This window comes from Martes martes (genome assembly GCF_963455335.1).
Source record: "Martes martes genome assembly, chromosome: 5".
NCBI lineage: Eukaryota > Metazoa > Chordata > Mammalia > Carnivora > Mustelidae > Martes > Martes martes.
Window position 1 is genome coordinate 52287401 of NC_137892.1, and position 20768 is coordinate 52308168.

The following is a 20768-nucleotide window of genomic DNA, read 5'->3' on the forward strand; positions in this document are numbered from 1 at the left end:
AAACACGGAAGATGACTCCAAAATTAATAGCTTGAGCACCTACCGATGACAAAGTTGGAGAAAGCAGATTTTTCACAACATAAGTAGTAACGGCAAACAAATTATAATTGCTGGCTTAAAATTTTTTGATCATTTAAAAATATATTTAAAAAATACTGTTAAATTTCTTTTTGTGTGAATATCTTGAGATGTCTTTTTCCCTGAGTAGAAGTCAATTTTTGGGTTGTTAGTTATATCCTAGGTGATATTATATTGCAACAACTAGAATCTTAGAGCATGTTGGTCGCCAATTTTATTTATTGACTATTTATTGAGCATTTACTCTAAAACATAGATAAGCTATAAAGTTTAAAGTGAATTCTAAAAAAATATACAAAATGCGCTCCTTTAGTGTAGGACTGAATGTAGTATGCTGTTTTTAAAAGCAATTTTAAAAAACATACAATATTTCATATTTATAAAAGAGAATCAAATTATAAAACTTTGAGGGAAAAGGAAATTTAGAGGTCATTTAATTAACTTCTAATCAATGTTTGATGCTCTCAGTTGATTCTTCTGGTCTCTGTTTTTGTTACCAGTTCTTCACACATCTGAAGAAAGCTGTGTTCTAGAGACAAGGCCCTGCTTCTACCCATGAACCTATGGATAGTTTCCATGAACCACCTATGTGGTATCATATGACATCCTCCTAACCATTACGGTCATTCTCTTCCTGACACGCCATTGTTTCCCAGCAATTTCTTTTTACCTTTAGAATTCAAAATGAATTAGCAAATCAGCCAATGCTCTTTAGGTATACTTATTTAAGCAAGCATAAAACGACTCAACTATAGCTAGTCTGTAGTTTACCATTGTGTCATTAAGAAAGCCAGGGGGAAATATCCCACAGACTAGAATGTCTATAGCATTCTCCTGATTATACTGGTATGCCCCTTATAAAGGAAGCTGGTCCAACACTACATGTTATCTTTTTTTTTTTTTAAAGATTTTATCTATTTATTTGAGAGAGAGAGATAGAGAGAGGGAGAGAGAGAAGCAGACTCCCCACTGAGCAGGGAGCCCGATGCAGGTCCCCATCCCAGGATCCTGAGATCACGACCTCAGCTGAAGGCAGATGTCCAAAAGACTGAACCACCCAGGTGTGCCTACATGTTATCTTTTAACTTATCACCACTTTCTTTTTTCTAACTGTTCTTAAGGAATCAATTTAATAAGATATTGGGAGTTTTTTTTCAGAACCAGGCAGATTGAGAATCCAATTTATGAAACTGGGGACAATATTTGTTTTTCCATCTGTTTTCTATTATCAAACCATCCTGCATTCCACATTCCTCAATACTGGTTCATCAAATTCTCCATATTAGAGTATTATCATTCATGCAAGAAGACAAACGTAAAATGATTTAGAACACCTAGGTACTTTCATAATTCTTTGAGAGTTCAAGTCTTTTACTGGTAGCCCTTTTCTTCCCCCTTTAGAGATTCTTTCTACCTGATGGAGGAAATGAAAGCAAAATCTAACTTAATCATCTTTCCTTTTCCTAATATTAAATGTTTACCTATAGAAGTTTTCTCCACTGTTGAGTGTATCTTTAATCTGAACAAAAACTTTCAATGGCCTCTCCTTTCCTCCAGTTGTCATTTTATCACTTTTAGCAAGTTTCACTTCATTTAAGTTTCCCCTTTCCTACATTAGCCATTCTTTTCCTCTATGATACGTTCATACTTTCTTTAATTATGCCTGCCCTTGTTCATCTGAACCCCCACCAGAACAAGAATACACAAATCCATACTGATTCTGATAGCTGCCTCCCCGTTTTCCCCCTCTTTAAAATTATTTTTAACCATCCCATTTCAAGTTCATTCTTAAAACTTTCATTCTTCTCCTACTTCCAGAGTCTCTAGTCATGAAAAATTCTCCAATTTTTAACTGTTTCAAAACTGATCTTCCTAAATTTTAGTGTACACACATGTCTAATTATGTTCAGGATTTTCCTCCCTGTTTCCTGTTTATCAAGAACTCCATTTGGCAAGGGTTGTTTTCTGCTGGATCTTATCATTTCTATTTCTAGAATTAAACAGAATTATGTCAAGATGTTTGCCTTACTGCTTCCTCTACCTTCTGAAGAACTGTCAGATATTCAAATGAAATCTATCACTTACTCTGTTTCCGGCAGAACAGGATTCCCAGTATGTGTGTGTGTGGGCAGCCCTGGATCTACAGATAAGTCAGACACACTGGGTTGACCTCTGACTGTGCTACCTATAGTTGTTCTGGATTCGCAACACTTTGCACCTGAATTTCCCATGAAGAAATAAGTTACCTAACGGTTTATATGGGATTCATTCAGCTATAAAGGGCTAGGAGCTCTATCAACTAGGAGGCTGGGCATCTCACAACAATTTCTTGGTGAGACAGCCAGAGTTCCTTTCCTTCTGCCACCACTGCCCCCTCCAATTGGTACTAATGATCTTTATCTATTATTTCCAAGGCTGCAGTTCTCCAAATCCACATGAGCAGTAGGAGTAAAGTGGACTGTGTGAGGCCAGGGCACTCTGAGAGGTATGGTTCCTGGGAAAGATATATTACAAAGGCAAAGAGACAGGAAAAACCTAGCAGCAATGTCTTTCAGGGGTTCACATTTTTCATGTATTCCATTGGTTTCAAGTGTCAGACAACTAGGTTATGTGGGTAGATGAAAATGGCCCTTCCATCCTATAGACCTACAGCAGATGCGTGCTATTAACTACTGTTAACTGTGCTGTGTACAGAGACCTTACTTTAGATATTACTATGTACATGAACTTTAAGTCAACCTTGATATTTAAAGAAATTCCAACCAGGAACAATGGTGAGCCAAATAAAAAATCAAAGCAATTGTGTATCAAACAACACAAGTCTCCGTGGAGATCCATTCTCGAATAAGTAAATGATTTAAAAAAATAATCAACGTGGGATACATGAAAAGAAAAAGTGAAACTTCCAAATTTCAGGGAAAAAAAGATGATTTTGAAAATGATTAGGGGGACAAAAAAAAATTTTAGAAAATGCCTTAGAACTGTAAATATAATACAAAAAGACAAAGTCTAAGGAAAGAAACAAAATAAGGTAAGGCCCAGATGAAAGTAATCTGAGAGAGGCATCAAGGGGGTGAAAGGGACGGGAAATATGCAGTAACAACAAAGTTGTATTGGAAACAGTGACGAACAGCATGACAATGCAGAAACCTGACTGACTGGGCAGACAAATGGAGCAGCTGTGGCAGGATACATGCGAAAAAGCCAAAGACTTGAAAAAAAAAGTTTTTTTTTTTAAAGTGTGATTATTATAATCATAGAAGACAAGGTATAGTGATAAATAATCAAAACACTTTGGTATCTTTGATTTTAAAACAACGGGAAAATAGCAAATAAAATGTCTAAAGACTGGAAAACTCAATTGAGCAGAATGCAACATGTCTGTGGATTAAGGGCCAAGTACCAGACAAATGTAAAGAAAAAATAGCTACAACTACACGTTCCAACCAAACTTCTACATTACAGAAACAAAAATTTAAAGATCAAAAGCATCCAAGATGATGAAGAATAAATTTACCTAAATGGAAAAATAGTTTCAAGCTACTCTCTGAATACAAAATGCCAGACCATAATAATATAACATTCCCTGAACTCTGATCTGAAAAATAACATCACGCACAAATAGTAAGTTATTTAAGAGCATAAGGAATAAAATAAATACTGCTAGCAATGGAATAAGCAAAATGTAGGAAATGTTTGAGAGACAAAAACACAAACAGGAGAGAAATTAGGGAGAATATAAAGTACATGTGAAAGATACAAAGATCCAACAAGTTAATTGGTATTCAGGAAACAAAGAACTGCCCCAATGGAAAGGAATAAAGAGGTTTTTTTTTTTTTTTAAGATTTTATTTATTTATTTGAGAAGGAAAGAATGAAAGAGAGAAAGCACAAGAGAGGGAAAGTCAGAGGGAGAAGCAGACTCCCTGCCGAAACTATTTATTAAAAGATTTTATTTCTTTATTTGAGAGAGAGAGAGAGCACGAACAGTGGGCAGGGAAAGAGGGAGAGGGAGAAGTAGACTTCCCGCTGAGCAGGGAGACTGACCCAGGGCTCAATCCCAGGACCCTGAGATCATGACTTGAGCCAAAGGCAGATGCTTAACCAAGTGAACCTCCCAGGTGTCCCAGAATACGAACAATTTATAAGAGAGGTACAAACAGCCAATAAACATAGAAAAGTATATTCAAACTCCCTGGTCTCATTAAACAAAGAGCAAAAAACCCCACAATATTTCATTGCATATGTTGGTTATATGTCAACTTGTTTGGGCCATGAGATGCCCAGATATTTAGTCAAACATTTTTCTGGATGTGTCTGTGAAGGTGTTTTTGGATGAAGCTAATATTTACATCAGTAGATAACCTGAATAAAGCATATTGCTTTCCTTAATGTGGATGGGCCTTATCCAATCAGCTGAAGGCCTGAATAGAACAAAAAACCCTGATGATCCCCTGAAAAAAAGGGAATTCTTCCTGCCTGATGGTCTGTGCCTGGAACTACACTTTCTTGTTCTCCTCTGTCTCCAGCTTGCTGACTTTTCTTGCAAACTGTGATAATTGCTGTCTCCAGTCTCATTAAACCAATTCCTTATCATAAATTTATATCTACCTATTTGTATATCTACCCATCTATCTCTCATCTATCTATACCCTATTGGTTCTACTTCTCTGAAAAACCCTAATATATCACATTTACCTGTCAAAATCATGAAGCTCACAATCAAGACTATCACTGGTGTTGGGAGACTGGTACTTTCAAGAAATATCACTAAGACTGTATTTACAACCTTTCTGGATGATGGTTTTATAATTTCAATATTTCTAAATTTCTAAATTTCAGTATTTCTAAAAACTTCTTCTTATCTCCAGTAATTTCATTTCAAGGAAGCTGTGATGTGGAAATGTGATATAATACATTTGATGCAGGTTTTTAAATATTAAAAATTGTGACAGGGAAGAACCAAAATGTCCAATGCTGGGGAATGGTAAACACATTATGATAAGTTCTATCATGAGAAAGATACTGTGAAAAAAAAAAAAAAAAGAAAGATACTGTGATACCAGTTAAAAAATACTGAGGTATAGTTAATGCTATGGGAAATTCTAATGATATAACATTAAGTGAAATGGGGAGATAAAACTGTATAATCATAATTTTGTATTATAAAAGTAAAAATAAATCAGAACATAAACAGAAATTATCAACAATTAGAAGAGCTTAGAAAGATGGAGATATGTCTGATTTTTATTTTTAAAAATTATATTTCTAATTTTCCATACTTTCTAAAACACTGATTAATTTTATAATAAGAAAAGAAAATTACATTAAGCAGGCAGATACCCTTCCTCTGAGAAGTTATGAAGTAAAATATACAACCCAAAAATCAACTGTCAGAAAATCCTTTCAAGCCAGGAACAGCTTTCTTAAATTGTACTAAGTATCCTGTTTGACACACTGTTTATGTTTGTGGACATTTCCTTTTTCATTAGAATTATCTTCAACAGAACTTCCTCTATAAATAACTGATTTGGTTCCTGAACTAATACAAACTTGACCTTTGTGGCTGTATAAGCTTGAAATTTTCAGTTTCTCAAACGAGAATTTTTGTGACACTGCAAAATACTCTGTAATAAAGAATATCTGAAAATGAGGCTGACCAACTTTTGCATTTGATCTCTAAAATTTTTAAAGGAAATAAGCATGATAAAATGCAATTTCACAAGCATCTCTATGAGTATTACTCCACCTCCCACAGTTTTACAATTACTTCCTTACCAATGCTTTATTTGGCTTGATATTTCAAATGCCTAAGTTCTTAGCCCTTTGCATTAAAAAGTGATCATTAGTCTTCCTGATTCTGCCTCTAGTTAATAAATTAAGATGAATAGAGACTGAGGTTCTTGTGGCAACACATATTCACCATTTTGACCCTGATTAAATCACTTCAAATGTTCTCAACATGTTAACTCTATCACTGTACTTGGAAAATTTAATTAGCACACAAAATATTTAAAATAATTCCCTGAAATGATCTGATATTACACAAAAACCCATCTCATACATTAAAATGTAAAATTTCCTTAAAAATGGACAGGAGAATGATGTGTTAATAGAGAAATAAAAATTCAAGGGAGACAAAAGTAATAGCCCTACTATAGCCAACCTCACCTTTAAAAAAAGAAAATGAGAAACAAATACTCTTCATATTATTAGAAAACATGAACAAACAATCAGAAAAATTAATGCGGGGAGATGAACAAGCAATTGACAAAAGAAAAATGCTAAATAAAGCTATGGAAAGATATATATATAAGACCATGTACTTAGTATAATGTCTGGTACAGAATAAATGAAGCTATTAAAATATACTAATTATTAAAGAAATGAAAATTTAAAAATTTTTTTTATAAAATCTCACATTTGCAAACACTGAAAAAAAACTTCTGATGCCCAGAATTGGCAAGAATGTGGGGCAACAGGTTATTACACTTTGGTAATATATTTTAAAGTCAAAAATTATAAATATATCCTTCAAATGAGCCATTCCTTTGCTCAAAATTCATCCTATGGAAAATATTAACACAAATATAACAAACATACCTTTAGAGGGATAGTCATTACAACAGTGTTATTTAAAAAAACAAAACAAAACTAGACATAGTCCAGAAGTCTGCCAAAGAAGGGTTGGTGAAACAAACATAGTAGAACATTACAGGATAGAATGTGATTAATATATATAGATTAATATAGAAAACTGTCTCATAAGTGAAAAGTAAACTGCAAAATAGTACATATAGTATCTTGCTTTTGTTGTGAATGCATGTGTATACGTATATGAGTGTATGCATATGCAGAGAAAAAAGGCAAAAAAATAGACCAAATTATCTTTGGGATGAAGTTATAGGTGAAGCTATACATTAAAATATCATTGTTATTATAGTAAGTATTAAGACTTGGAAAGATCTATTACTGATACTAATGAAGTCATCATAAATAAAAACATTTATATGATACAACTCTCTGAGAATAATTTTAGAATAAACCTGATTGTTCCTGGATACAGAAGAATATAGTTCCTTAGCTTTCAACAAAAATGACAGTAAAGTTCTACTATTTTTCACAACTCATAGCCTTACCAAAAAAGACTCCTTGGAACTAAATGGATACTTAATCACTTACTTCAGAGTATATTCACATTCAGGTAAACTATAGAAAACACCTGCCATGGAATGAATGTTCCATCTGCCATAAAATTCACATGCTAAAACCCTAACCCCCAATGTGATGTATTTGGAGGTGGAGCCTTTGAGAAGGAATTATTGTAGATTAGATCATGAGGGTGGGGCCTCAAGATAGGGTTAACGCTCTGATAAAAATAGGAAATGCAGAATCCCTCTTTCTGCCCATGTGGGGGAAGGCTACCTGAGGGCATAATCAGTAAAAGGGCTCTCACTAAGAAGTGACCACGGAACCTTGATCTGGACTTCCAGCTTCCAGAACTACGAAAAATAAACGTTTGTTGGTAAAGTCACCCAGTGTATGGAATTATTCTGTTACATCAGTCAAAACTAAATGAGATAGTATCATAAAAGAAGGAAAGCTTTAGAGGTATTTTTTCCCTCATTTATCACAAAAACAAAAAACTTCAAAGTTAGGCTGATAAAATCTTCTGAGTTTCAGAAATATGGAAGAGGGTATTGTTTGCAATCTTAATGTCAAAGAAAAGGGTAGAAATAATTTAATAGTATCAGAATGCCTGGAGGTAATAAAATGATAAGCAATTCTTTAAGAATTGATAGGGTCAATAATATTTAGGCAGGGGCGATGTAATTGCTACTTCACATGAGCCACACATTCCCAGAGCAGTAAATGAGGCTTTCATGAACTGACCCCTCCGGTGTGCCAGACACTGCATACACACATGATGTTTTGCACATGCATCATCTCAGTCCACACCACAGTTCTGTGACATAGGTTTTATTATTCCTACTCCACAGACATGGAACTTTAAACTCTCAGAGGGTAACTTGTGCAGGGTCACAGAGTAAGAACATGGCAGAGCCAGTATTTGACTTCTTGTCTACCTACTTCCAAAGCTCCTGTTCTTTCTACTGCGCTCCAATTGAAAAAAAAAATCTTCCAGCCACATCTCCAGACATACTTAGTATAGTGAGTTTTCTAAACTATACTTTTTTGGGTCCCTGCATTTCAGTACGTGGGTGTTCTAAAGTCAAGCATATTTATTTAATAGTTGAATGCTTGTGTACTAGAATTAAGACTCAAAAGCTGATTTTTAGTAGGAACAGCAAGCTTCAAGGCAGTTTAACATGTTCTAGTTTCATACTCTGATCTCTAGTTTCATGCAGCCTTGAACAATAACAGCTCACATGCCCAGCACAATCTGGTAGCCTCTAGGGAAGAAACCTGAGTGGGAAGAAGAATGCAGCTGTAGTTCTCTCAAAGCTTCATTTCTAATGAAAGCTCCACCTTGTAAGGACCTGTCTCAGAGTCCAGTCAGTGCAGAAATTCTGCTCCTTGGTTAGGGGGCAAGAATTAGGGGGTGAAGGGATAGGTTTGTTTATTAAAAACAATGTAAGGCAAGTGATTAAACTTAACGGCTGCCTGAATTAGAGGATAACAACAACTGCGGCAAGACAATCCAAAAGGCTTATGAGAAAAGCTGGGGTTTGACTCTTGGTTTTGGCTCAGGCCATGATCTCAGCATCATGGGATCGAGTCTTATGCTGGGCTTCATACTCAGTCTGGAGTCTGGTTGGGACACATTCTCTCTCTCTCTCCCCCTCTCTGATCCTCGCCCAGCACTCTCCCCATCTTGCAAATAAATAAATAAATATTTGGTGGTGGGGGGGAAGAAAAATAAAGAGAACCTGGAGTATGCGATGCCCACAGAGGTTTTGAAAAGCTTCAGTGTGCCTGAGAATTTAGAAATCCACATGCATGCCTAGCGATGTGTTTATGCTCAGGAAAGACTTGAGAAGGCCCTGGGTTTTCTCACCACTGATTAAGTTTGAATACCTACCTAAGCAAAAGTGAAGGTTAAGGGGGAGTTTTCATCTGCCTGCTGGAGGGTTGAAGTCGTGTTCTAACATGCACACAGAGCCCCTTGGCAAAGAGTGAGAGATTTATTGTTTGATGGCATTTAAGGAAATATTTGTCAATCATTAACTAACCACTAAATTAACAGAATATAGATTAGTAGTCACATATCACAAAAAATATTTATAGAATTTAGACTTACACATTTAGAGAATTAGTTCATAAAACTCAATAAATGAACAACTACTACTGTAATGAGCAAAAACAACAAACTCAGGAAAAAGGGAGAATATAATCTCTAGGTTTTCCACATTATAATATTTAGAATACATAAAAGCTACAAGCCATGCAAAGAAACAACCAACAGAAATTCTAAAGTTAAAAAGTATAATAACTAAAATAAAAATTTCACTATAAGGACTCAATAGCAGTTTTGAGCAGGTAGAAGAAAGAATCAGTAAATAGGAAGATAAGTCAGTTGAGATTATCAAGTTTGAGGAACAGAAAGAAAAACAATGAAGAAAGATCAACAGAATCTCAGTGTTCTTGGGACACCATCAAGCTTATAAACAAATGCATATTAAGGGTCCCAAAAGAGTAAAGAAAGAGGCAGAAAGAATATCTGGAGAAATAATGGCCCCAAACTTCTAAAATCTGATGAAAAACATCAATCTACATATCCAAGAAGCTCAACAAACTCTAATTAGGATAAACTAGAGAGAACTGTATCTAGCCATGTCATAATTAAACTGCTGAAAGACAAAGAGAGAATCTTGAAAGCAGCAAGTTAAATTATATGACCCAACAATTCCACTCTTAGGTGTATACCCAAGTGAACTGAAAACACGTTGACACAAAAAAAAACTTATACTTTTATATTGTGTGCCATGTTTGCAAAAAATGCCCAACTTCTGTCTAATGATGCAAAAAGATTAAATAAAACCAAATTTGGAGACATTCATAAAATTACTGACCAGTATTAATCAAAAGTAAAAAACAAGGGAAGACAGAGGAACTATCAGATTGGAAGAGATAATGAGGCACGGTCACTGAATGACGTGTGGAATCCTTGGATTTTGGAACAGAAAAAGCACACTGCAGAAGAAACTGCTGAAATCTGAGCATGGTCTGTCATTTATTATCACAGTTACTATGCTGGTTTTGATCATTGCACTATGGTTATGTAAGTATGTATGTGTGTACCCAGGGTGAAGAGTATATATATGAATGCTGACAATTTCTACAAATTTTCTGTGTTTAAAATTCTTTAAAAAACAAAATGTAAGAAGAAAAAAGATTGATATCGATAGAACAAATTTAGAGGAGAGCTACCAAGAGAGAAAAGATGCAAAAGCATATCATATGAGGATATATTTTAACAAGTAAATGTTAAGCTTGGAGAAAAAAAAGAACCGTGACAAACTGAAGGCTTATCAAGTTGAAAATATGAGGTTACTTTTTGTTTCTTGTTTGTTTTTTGGTATGAACTCAGCAACTAAATACAGAGCCAGAATCTACAGGATTTCTATTGTATGTGAAAAAGCACCCTGGGAGGAAATAAATTTTTTCTCACAGATGAGTTCCACCATAAAGTAAATGAACATTTGTCTGCAATGATGTAAAGATTACTCAAGAAGTGCATGGGGACTGGCTTTGATGCTTTATAAAGTTCTTATTTTGTCCAGGTTCTGCCTTGCCTGAAAAGAGAAGAGTCTAGGGACTGAGAAGCCATGAAGGATGTAACTCAATGCACCCGACAGAATTTTTCTCAGAGAGACAAAGCAGTAGTCACAGGGGTGCCTGGGTGGCTCAGTGGGTTAAGCCTCTGCCTTGGGCTCAGGTCATGGTCTGGGGTCCTGGGATCAATCCCGGCATTGGGCTCTCTGCTCAGCAGGGAGCCTGCTTCCCCACTCTCTCTGCCTACTTGTGATTTCTGTCTGTCAAATAAATAAATAAAATCTTAAAAAAAAAGCAGTAGTCACAAAAGCTAAGGTGTTGCTAGGAGAGAGAAAGCTAACACAAGATAAGAGAATGAGATAAGATAACTGAAATGAGTTGTTAATCAGTACCCACTAAAAAGTAAAATAAACTGAATATCTAGAATAAGAAGTTCAAGATAACCTGAACAGGGTTTGAATCATAATGTTTTTGTGTTATTAAGGCAAGCTAGATATTTTCCAACCCTTCAATACTTTTATTCTAAGACCTTGAAGGAAAGCATACTTCCAATACCTCTTTACTTTGGAGCTCTGAATGAATGGAAAATGCCAATCTAAAGCTTCTCTCTCTCTCTCTCTCCATATATATATATATATATATATATATATATATATATATATATGGTGTGTGTGTGTGCAATAATAACCATGTGCAATAATATACCCCACACCTGTGCATATCTATGAAGAGGTCTTCACAATACTCCTCTTTCATAGATACATGGGGATTTTCTCTAATCCTCAGACAATAAGTAAATAGTCTCCCTATGTTTATAAACATTTTTTTCATGATTTTTTCATGATTCATGATTCTCTTTTTAAGTAATTTAATAAAAATAAAGAGTCTCATATGATATCATACTTTCCATAGAGTGCTATTACTTCTACTTAGTTCTAATTTAGAAAATAGATTTGTTCTCTATATTAACAACATTTCTCCTAATACAGCTAGCAAAATTAGATTGTTTTCAGAGGATTAAGTAATTTATAAAATGGGTAATTCAGTTCAGGACCAGGATAATCAGAAGAGGTTATAATTAAGATTTGTTAAAACTAAGAAGAGTAAAACATGATGCTAAAATACTAAAACTGAAATACTACAAAATTTTAAAACTATAATTAATGTTAAAATTAATATTCATTTTTTCATTATGAGTTAACAAATTCTCAGCTTAAATAGAAGAGAGTTCACTTAGATCTTTGCCCATTATAGTTATTCTATAAGTATAAGCTGACTTTTTTTAAGTTTGTATTCACATGAATTAGCAAGAAAGAGAAAAAGCAAGCATTTTATTTTACTTATTTTTTTATTAACATAAAATATATTATTGGTTTCAGAGGTACACATCTGTGATTCATCACCCAGTGTTCATTACATCACATGCCCTCCTTAATGTCCATCACCCAGTTACCCCATTCCCTCACCACCTTCCCCTCCAGAAACCCAAAGCAAGTATTTTAGAAATAAAAACCAACCTATCATCATTATTATGTCAGTTTTACTGTTACTGACATTTATTAATGTGTCAGGATTTTGCAGATGAAAAGTAAGAATAGTGAGAGAGGGAAAGTCTTCACTGTCCTCTCTTCTCTATGACATGACTCTACACTCATTCTCAGTCACTCTGTCCTTTCATAGCCACAGAATTGTGGGACCAATAATGGCTTTTCATCCCTTTAGGGACAATTCTCAGGGCTGCATTACCTTTGCTCCTACCCTAGCTCTTGACTCAGTTCTATATCCTTTTGCTTTGCACTTTGCTTGGTCAGACTAGGGATTTCTCTTCACCTTGTTTCTTTTTTTTTAATTTTTTAATTTTTTAAATTAACATATAATGTATTATTAGCCCCAGGGGTACAGGTCTGTGAATCGCCAGGTTTACACACTTCACAGCACTCACCATAGCACATACCCTCCCCAATGTCCATCACCCCACCCCCCTCTTTCGACCCCCCTCCCCTCAGCAACCCTCAGTGTGTTTTGTGAGATTAAGAGTCTCTTATGGTTTGTCTCCCTCCCAATCCCATCTTGTTTCATTTATTCTTTTCCTACCCCTCAAACCCCCCACATTGCATCTCCACTTCCTCATATCAGGGAGATCATATGATAGTTGTCTTTCTCTGATTGACTTATTTCACTAAGCATAATACCCTCTAGTTCCATACTTCACCTTGTTTCTTTTTCGTAAAGTAGCCAAGAAGCGAATCCAAGAAAAAGAGACAAATAATCCCAAAGACACTCTATAAACTATTTGAGAGAGGCTACCCCTGGGTATTCTCATTAGAATTATTTCTGGCAACCAATGGAAATCAATCAAGGCCAGATTTCCTTTACTTTGACATTATTTTAGTAAAGCCCACTGTTCAATTATAAGATAAAAAGAAAGCTGGAAGAATTTCTAGAATCAATTTCAAAAAGTGATGAAAATGTCATTAAGAACACATTAAAGGTATAGGAAGCCTTTTGTGAATTCTGAGTATAGTATGATTCCTCATAGAGTCATAAGATCATCTGGCTCAGTGATAAAGAAGCAGTAACAAGTCTATACTGGATTTTCTATTTTACACACAAAAGCAAATTCTAAATTTTATAATCTCTGTAGGACTTTTCTCCAGATCATGTTGTGTAACTTAAATCTAGATAAAAAATCCATTACTTGAGGTAAATTAGAATTTGATCTTTTATGTATATATGAAAAAAATTGACAGTCCTCATGTAGTATTTTGAGTGTTGAGATATTCAGTATTATTTGGTGACTTCCGAGTATTTTAGATACATTTTGATAATCATATTATCAATTTTAATATAAATATGTTACTGCATAGAGAAAGCATGAAAGTTATCTCTAATCCCTTATTTGTATATACTTCCTTTGGTTGTTAAGGATTTCCTTTTTCCAGTTCCAGTATTTACATCAAAGAATACATTAAGCCCTGCATCCTTCAAAAATTTAGTAACTTTTTACCATCTGTTACCAGTTACTAATCACTGATCTCCACTCTGAATTTCAATTAATATAGCTGACATAATCATCAAATACTTATAATATTTGTGAATATTCCAAAAATTCTCAATATGGTATGATTGGTACAATCACAGGATTTATGAAAGGTTCTGAGTCTAATGAGGATAGACTCATTAATCTGAAACTAGATGCTCCATAGAGTTGATATTTAAGCTGATGTTTAAAGGGGAAAAATAGGTATTTTCTAGGCAGACAAAAGGAAAGAAAACCATTTGAGACATAAAGGATATATTCAAAGGTATAGGCACAAGAAATAATGGGAAATATCAAATGATTCAGTTACAAAGGATAACTGGGGAGGATGGTATGAGGGATGCTAAGGAAGCTTGTTCGACAGGTTAGTGTCAACTATGGATGACCTAACAGTCCAGGATCTTGAAGTTAATGAAAAGCAACTGTTGGGTTTTTAAGCATTAGAGTGATATGAACATTTCCATCTTTCAGAATTTAGTAGATGGATTCAAAAAGGAAGAAATCAGAGAGAGGAACACAAGTTAGGAGGCAACCTGAGAGAGCAGACAAAGATGACAGAAATGAACGGAAGAGACAATGATGAAATAAAAGATAAAGATGAAAATGAGAAAGTAAATTAGGAAGACATTTAGGAATTAGGTTAGAAAATAACTGTGATTAATAGCATGTAGAAAAAAAAAAAAGTAGAGTAAAAAAAGAAGTAGAAAAACTTGTGGGTTCCCAGGTGCATGGTGGCTCTTTCCTAGAAAATGTAGGTCAAAGCACACATTTAGAAGATCAATTTAAAACAGACTAAGTATAAGAAAGCTGTGTGTCATTCTGGTAAAGATGTTTATTGGACTTCTACATATATAAGTCCCCAAACAATCTCAGCTTCTCCAAAACACATTATAATAAAACTGTGAAAAATCAAAGACAAAGAGAATCTTAAAAGCAGAGACAGAAAACAAGCATGTAACTTACAAGGGAAGCCCACTAATGCTATCAGTGGATTTCTCAGCTTAAACCTTACAGGCCAGGAAAGAGTGGGATGATATATTCAGAGTGCTGAAAGGAAAAATAAAATGTGCTAATCAAGAATACCCTGTCAGGCAAATTATTCTTCAGAAATGAAGGAGAAATAAAGATTTCCCCACAAAAATAAAAGCTGAAGGACTTCATCACCACTAGTCCTGCCTTATGAGAAAAGGTGAGAGGAGTTCTCAAGGCTGAAATGAAAGGATGCTAACTGGTTACCTGAAAATACATGAAAATATACAGAATACTGGTAAAGGAAACTATATGGTCAAATTCAGAATTCTCAATAGTGTATTACCATGGTATGTTAATCATATAATTCTAGCATAAAGATTGAAGAAAAAAAAAGATTAAAAATAATGACAGCCTCATGAATTTTTAAATGAATACTCAGTGTAAAAAGAGGTGAGTTGCAAAAGGAGGGATAAAGTGAAAGGGTAGAGTTTGTGCATGTGATTAAAGTTAAGTTGTTAGCATAAAACAGTTACATCTAGATGTTGTTTTATGTAAGCCCCACCGTAATCACAAAACAAAAACCTACAGTAGACACACAAAAGACAAAAAGAAAGGAATCAAAGTATACCACTAAGGAAACCACCAATTAATAAAAGAAGACAGCAGAGAAAGAAGAAAGGAGTATGGGAAGAACAAAACAGAAGACAATTAGTAAGATGGCATTAGTAAGTTTTTACATATCAATGTGTACTCTAAATGTAAATGAACTCAGTTGTCCAATAAAAGGACAGAGTAACTGAATGGATTAAAAGAAAAAAAAAAAGATCTAATTGTATGCTGCCCACAAGAGAGTCACTTCAGCTTCAGGGACATACATGGATTCAAAATTAAAAAAATGTAAAAGATAGTTCATCAAGTGGAAACCAAAAGAGCTAAGCGGGGGGAGTGTTATACTTATATCAGACAAAATAAACTTCAACTCAAAAAGGTATAACAAGTAATAAAGTAAGCCATGATATAATAATGATAAAGGGGCAATTCATCAAGCGGGTATATAACAATCATAAATACATCTGTACCTAATGTCAGAGCACCCAAATATATTAAGGTAATACTAACAGATCGGATGGAGAAACAAACAACAATACAATAATAGTAGGGAGTTTTAATATTCCATTTTTAATGATGGATTTATCAAATGAAAATGTTAGACTTGAACTATAGTTAGATTAAATGGGCCTAAAGATATATACAGAACATTCAATCCAATAGTAGCAAGATATACATTCTTCTTCTTCTTTTTTTTTGGATATATATTCTTCTAATGCACACACAGAACATTCTCCAAAATAGATCATACATTAGGCTACAAAACAAGTCTTAACAAATTTAAGAAGACTGAAATCATACCAAATATCTTTTCCAACCACAATGGTATGAAACTAGAAATCAATAACAGGAAGAAAACTAAAAAATTCACAAATATGTGGAAGTTAAACAATATATTCCTAAACAACTAATGGGTAAAAAGAAGAAATCAAGAGGGAAATAAAAAAGTACCCTGAAAAAGTACAAAAACAGAAACACAACATACCAAAACATGGGATGCAGAAAAAACAGTTCTAAGATGATATTTATAGTGATAAGTGCTTACATTAGAAAAAAGAAAGATGTCAAATTAACAACCTAACAACCTAGCAAATTAACAACACCTCAAGGAACTAGAAAGAAAGAACAAACTCAGCCCACAGTTAGCAGAAGAAAGGAAATAATAAAGATCACAGAATGTTGGTGGGAATGTAAACTGGCACAGCCGCTAGAGTAAACAGTATGGAGGTTCCTCAGAAAATTAAAAACAGAACTATTATATGACCCAACGATCTCATCTCTGCATATATAACCAAAGGAAATGAAATCTGGACCTTTTATTTGTTTAAGATTTATTTAATTATTCGAGAAAGAGAGAGGAGAGCTCCACACAAGAGCCCCACTCCAGGGAGTTGGAAGCGACCAAGCCACCCAGGTACCCCAAGCGGTGCAACTTTTAATCTTAGGGTCTTGAGTTCAAGCCCCATGTTGGGCACAGAGCTTACTTTAAAAAACAAAAAACCAAAAAAAACTAAGGAAGAAATAACACCAAACTTGAAAACCGTTCCAGCTAACAGGCAAAGAGAGATCACTCCCTGTTTTCATGAAATTATCATAATCTTGGTTCCAAAATTTGACAAAAACATCTTTTAAAAAGCAACTTGTACATATTGATTCAATAGAGATCTATTTAGAGAAAATTCTTTACTCAAAAGAAATTGTTTATTACTATGAAGTAACCACTGCACAACAAATGAGCTACTATTTCACACCATCACAAATCCTATCATTACTCTGAAAGAAAAGGTATGTTTATACATGATCAAGGTATACAAGATTTTTCATAAATAATATAGTAACTTGTATCCTTATATTGAGATTAAAGTGATAATTAAAAATACAGAATTAAAAAAAATTTTAAAAACTGTAACAAATTTACATAGGGATGATTTAGGAATTTTTTGTGGAGGACACAAGTAACTTATAATACTTACAAAACTCAGTCACTTTTGGTCTAATAATCCCTATCATATTAAAACCAGGTAGAGGTTAATGTATTTTGCATTTCATTTATTATTATTATTTTTTTTAAAGATTTTTTTTTTTTTTTTATTTGACAGACAGATCACAAGTAGGCAGAGAAGCAGGCAGAGAGAGAAGGGAGGAAGCAGGCTCCCTGCTGAGCAGAGAGCCCGATGCGGGGCTCGATCCCAGGACGCTGGGATCATGACCTGAGCTGAAGGCAGTGGCTTTAACCCACTGAGCCACCCAGGCGCCCCGCATTTCATTTATTATAACTGAGCTGATAATAAAAAACTTTTTGCAAAAGCCTCAGAAGGCAAAGATTTTAACAGTCGATTTGGACATTCTTGCATAATAGTTTATTTCCCTCTTTAAAAACCCCTTTACAAGTACCATGAGTTCCTTTTAATTAATATCACTTTCATCAGGTCCCATCTATCAAGGCTGGGTGGGTACACATGTAATGCTAAAACTGCTGCCAAATAAGTCCTGTCTTGCCAGGAAACTCGTGAAAGGGATGGGCAGCTGGCCACCAGGGTTTGTCTCATGGTTACTTTGTATTTGACAAAGAATGATGTCAAACTTTCTGAAATTAATCCTGGCTGCCCAATATTTAAATTAATGCCAGGGGTAACAAAGTGTCATAATATAATTTTGAAAAGACACAATAATTCCCTTCTAGAAGATCAGGCTTTAGGAATTTTATAAGCACAAAATATATTATAATGCTATAAAGTAATCAGTATGAGGGAATCTTAATGAATCTCAATAAAAAATTACTATATATGGCCTCTCAGTGGGTGTGTGCATATCACAAAGCTAGTTTCCTTGGTTGAATAGTGTGTGGGATATGTGTGTGTGATTGCCCATTTGTGAAATACATTTGCATACATTAGTTACAATTATTTATTAAGTAATAACAATTATAACTGATCAGAGGCAATAATGATACTGAAATGACATCTGCTTATATAGTACTTCTACTTTCAAAGATTTTTCACATCAATTAACTCATTTTGATCTTCACAGTAACCTGTGAGATAATTAGGTAAACTGTCATCATAAAACTGGGAATAGGTTATTCTTTCTTATTTGGAAATGTTACTTTCCCCATCTAATCCTCATTACACCAAGGGAGCTGATTAAACTTTATTATAAAATTTGTTTTCCCCTCCTGCATATGGAGTCAGTAAAAGGGGTTGAGTAGTCCTCAAAGCTGTAAGATACCAGATTCAAGATTAAGGCATGTATATGTGTGTGTATAAAGATTTGTTACATTTAAAGACTATTAATGCACCTTAGTCAGAACATATAAGACGGTCCCAGTTGACCCTGTCTCCTTCTTGTGTCCTTTTGCAGACACTCTCCATTCACTCTGATACAGCCTTTTGATATTTAAGGATGTTATGGATGACAGTGACTGCCATCCTTCCCTTCCCAACCTCCCCCAAAATGTCAGATTCCTTAGATAATACACTACACTCCATATTTTTCACTGATTCTATTCTTTATCAAAACTTTCATAGTTCCCTGATTTTACTAGGTATTGTATTACTAGGTATTGGTCTTAATCTAATAAATCTAATAAATTAAATTATGCTAAGGTACAAATTACTGAGAATTGTCTAATACCTCAACTCACCTGAGAAAACTGTATCCATCAGAGGAACTAGAAAGGCAACAGTTTCTTACTTAAAGGGATAATTAGAGGAAGTAGAGATTTAGTCAGTCTGGTGGGAAAGCAGAGGTCTGCCTGGTATTCATTGTTCGGCCATGCTGCTTAGTCAAATGCTCCACCATCTACTAATGAAGTTATCTGAGTACACGAAGGCTAAGAAGGCAATGAGTTCTGCCTGGATGTACTTACAGGTCACCGTGGATGAGTCCATAGATCTGTGGCATGCTCTGATGATAGATTCCTCTCAAAATAATAATGAGAAGAATCACCACAAAGGCTGGAAGTCCCCAACTCAGAAGGAAAAACAGCAGATATCGTCTCTCTGTGTGTTCATCATTCATCACCAGTACATACCAGAAATTCACAGACTAAGGAAGGAAACAGAACATAAAATGAGCAAGTTCTGTCTAATGTCACAGGACACAAACTCACCTGGGCTGGACATATAGTGTTATGGTCCAACAAAGGCTAGAATTACTTAATAATTATTTTTTGTTTGTTTCTTTGTTTTTTAGATGATTCACATATTTTGTAGATCCAAGAAATTCAGAATACCTCAAAATCTTGAAACACTGGAAAATGTTAATTGTACTTTTTATTTTCCTTAGTTTGCTTTGATTTATTCACAGCCATAGTCCTCTGTGATTGTTCTGTGCATGTTGAAGAAACATACACTGACATTCAAACCTACTTCCCATGTGAACAGCTTCATGATGATAATAAAGTGAACAGCCCTTTGTTTCAGACTTTTGATAACTTTTTAAAAGATTTTTATTGATATTTTTCAAGAGTGAGAGAGAGCAAGAGCACATGGGGTGGGGGAAGGAGCAGAAGGAGAGGGGGAGAGAGAGAATCTCAAGCAGACTCCCCAGTGGGCACAGAGTCCAACATGGTGCTCAATGTCGCGACTCCGAGATCATGACAGAGCTGAAATGAAGAGTTGGTTAATTAACTGACTGAGCCAATCAGACACCCCTGATAAATTTTCTTAAGGCCTTATCATATGAGAGGGCTAGATACTTTTCCAGGGAATGGGTATATAATTGTGAAGATAGCCCCATGTCAGTCCCCAGCAGAAGACATATATGAGTAAACAGAAAATGACTTCACAGAGATAAAAGTTCTGTGATGGAGTAGGTTTTGTACCTATTTTTCTCAGTTTATATGCTCTTTTTTTCATTCATCTACTTGACAATTATTTATTGTCTATTTTATTATTATATTTATTATTACTAAATTTCAGGGACCAGTCCAAGCATGGGGGATATAGAAGTGAAAGAGATGAGGGAGGTATTTACTTTCCTTTATGTTAGCTTCCAAGGAAGTGGGAAAGAAGTCATCACAGAAAGTATGTATTTTATATTTATAGTGTATTTTATATCCTTTATTTCTTATTAAGATAAGAAATATAAAAATGAGGGACACCTGGGTGGCTCAGTCAGTTAAGCATCTGCCTTTGCCTCAGGACATGATCCCATGGTCTTGGTATTGAGCCCTATGTCAGGCTCCCTGCTTGGGGGGGAGTCTGTTTCTCCCTCTCCCTCTGTCTGCCACTCTGCCTACTTGTGCTCTCTCTTTCTCAAATAAATAAATACAATCTTTAAAAAAATATAAAAAGGATAAGTATATAGAGAGGGATGAGGGGACACATTA

The 20768-nt window shown here is 34.8% G+C and overlaps 1 protein-coding gene across 1 annotated transcript in view; it reads right to left on the reverse strand.

Annotated features, from left to right (window-relative positions):
* Window positions 1-20768, reverse strand: part of ADGRV1 (adhesion G protein-coupled receptor V1) — a gene marked incomplete at its 5' end in the record, with an annotated part of 491204 nt that overhangs the window by 144178 nt on the left and 326258 nt on the right. Inside the window, one exon of the mRNA XM_080804325.1 lies at window positions 19305-19483. Within this exon, the coding sequence (XP_080660451.1) occupies window positions 19305-19483 (179 nt within the window). The remainder of the gene's footprint in view (window positions 1-19304; window positions 19484-20768) is intronic.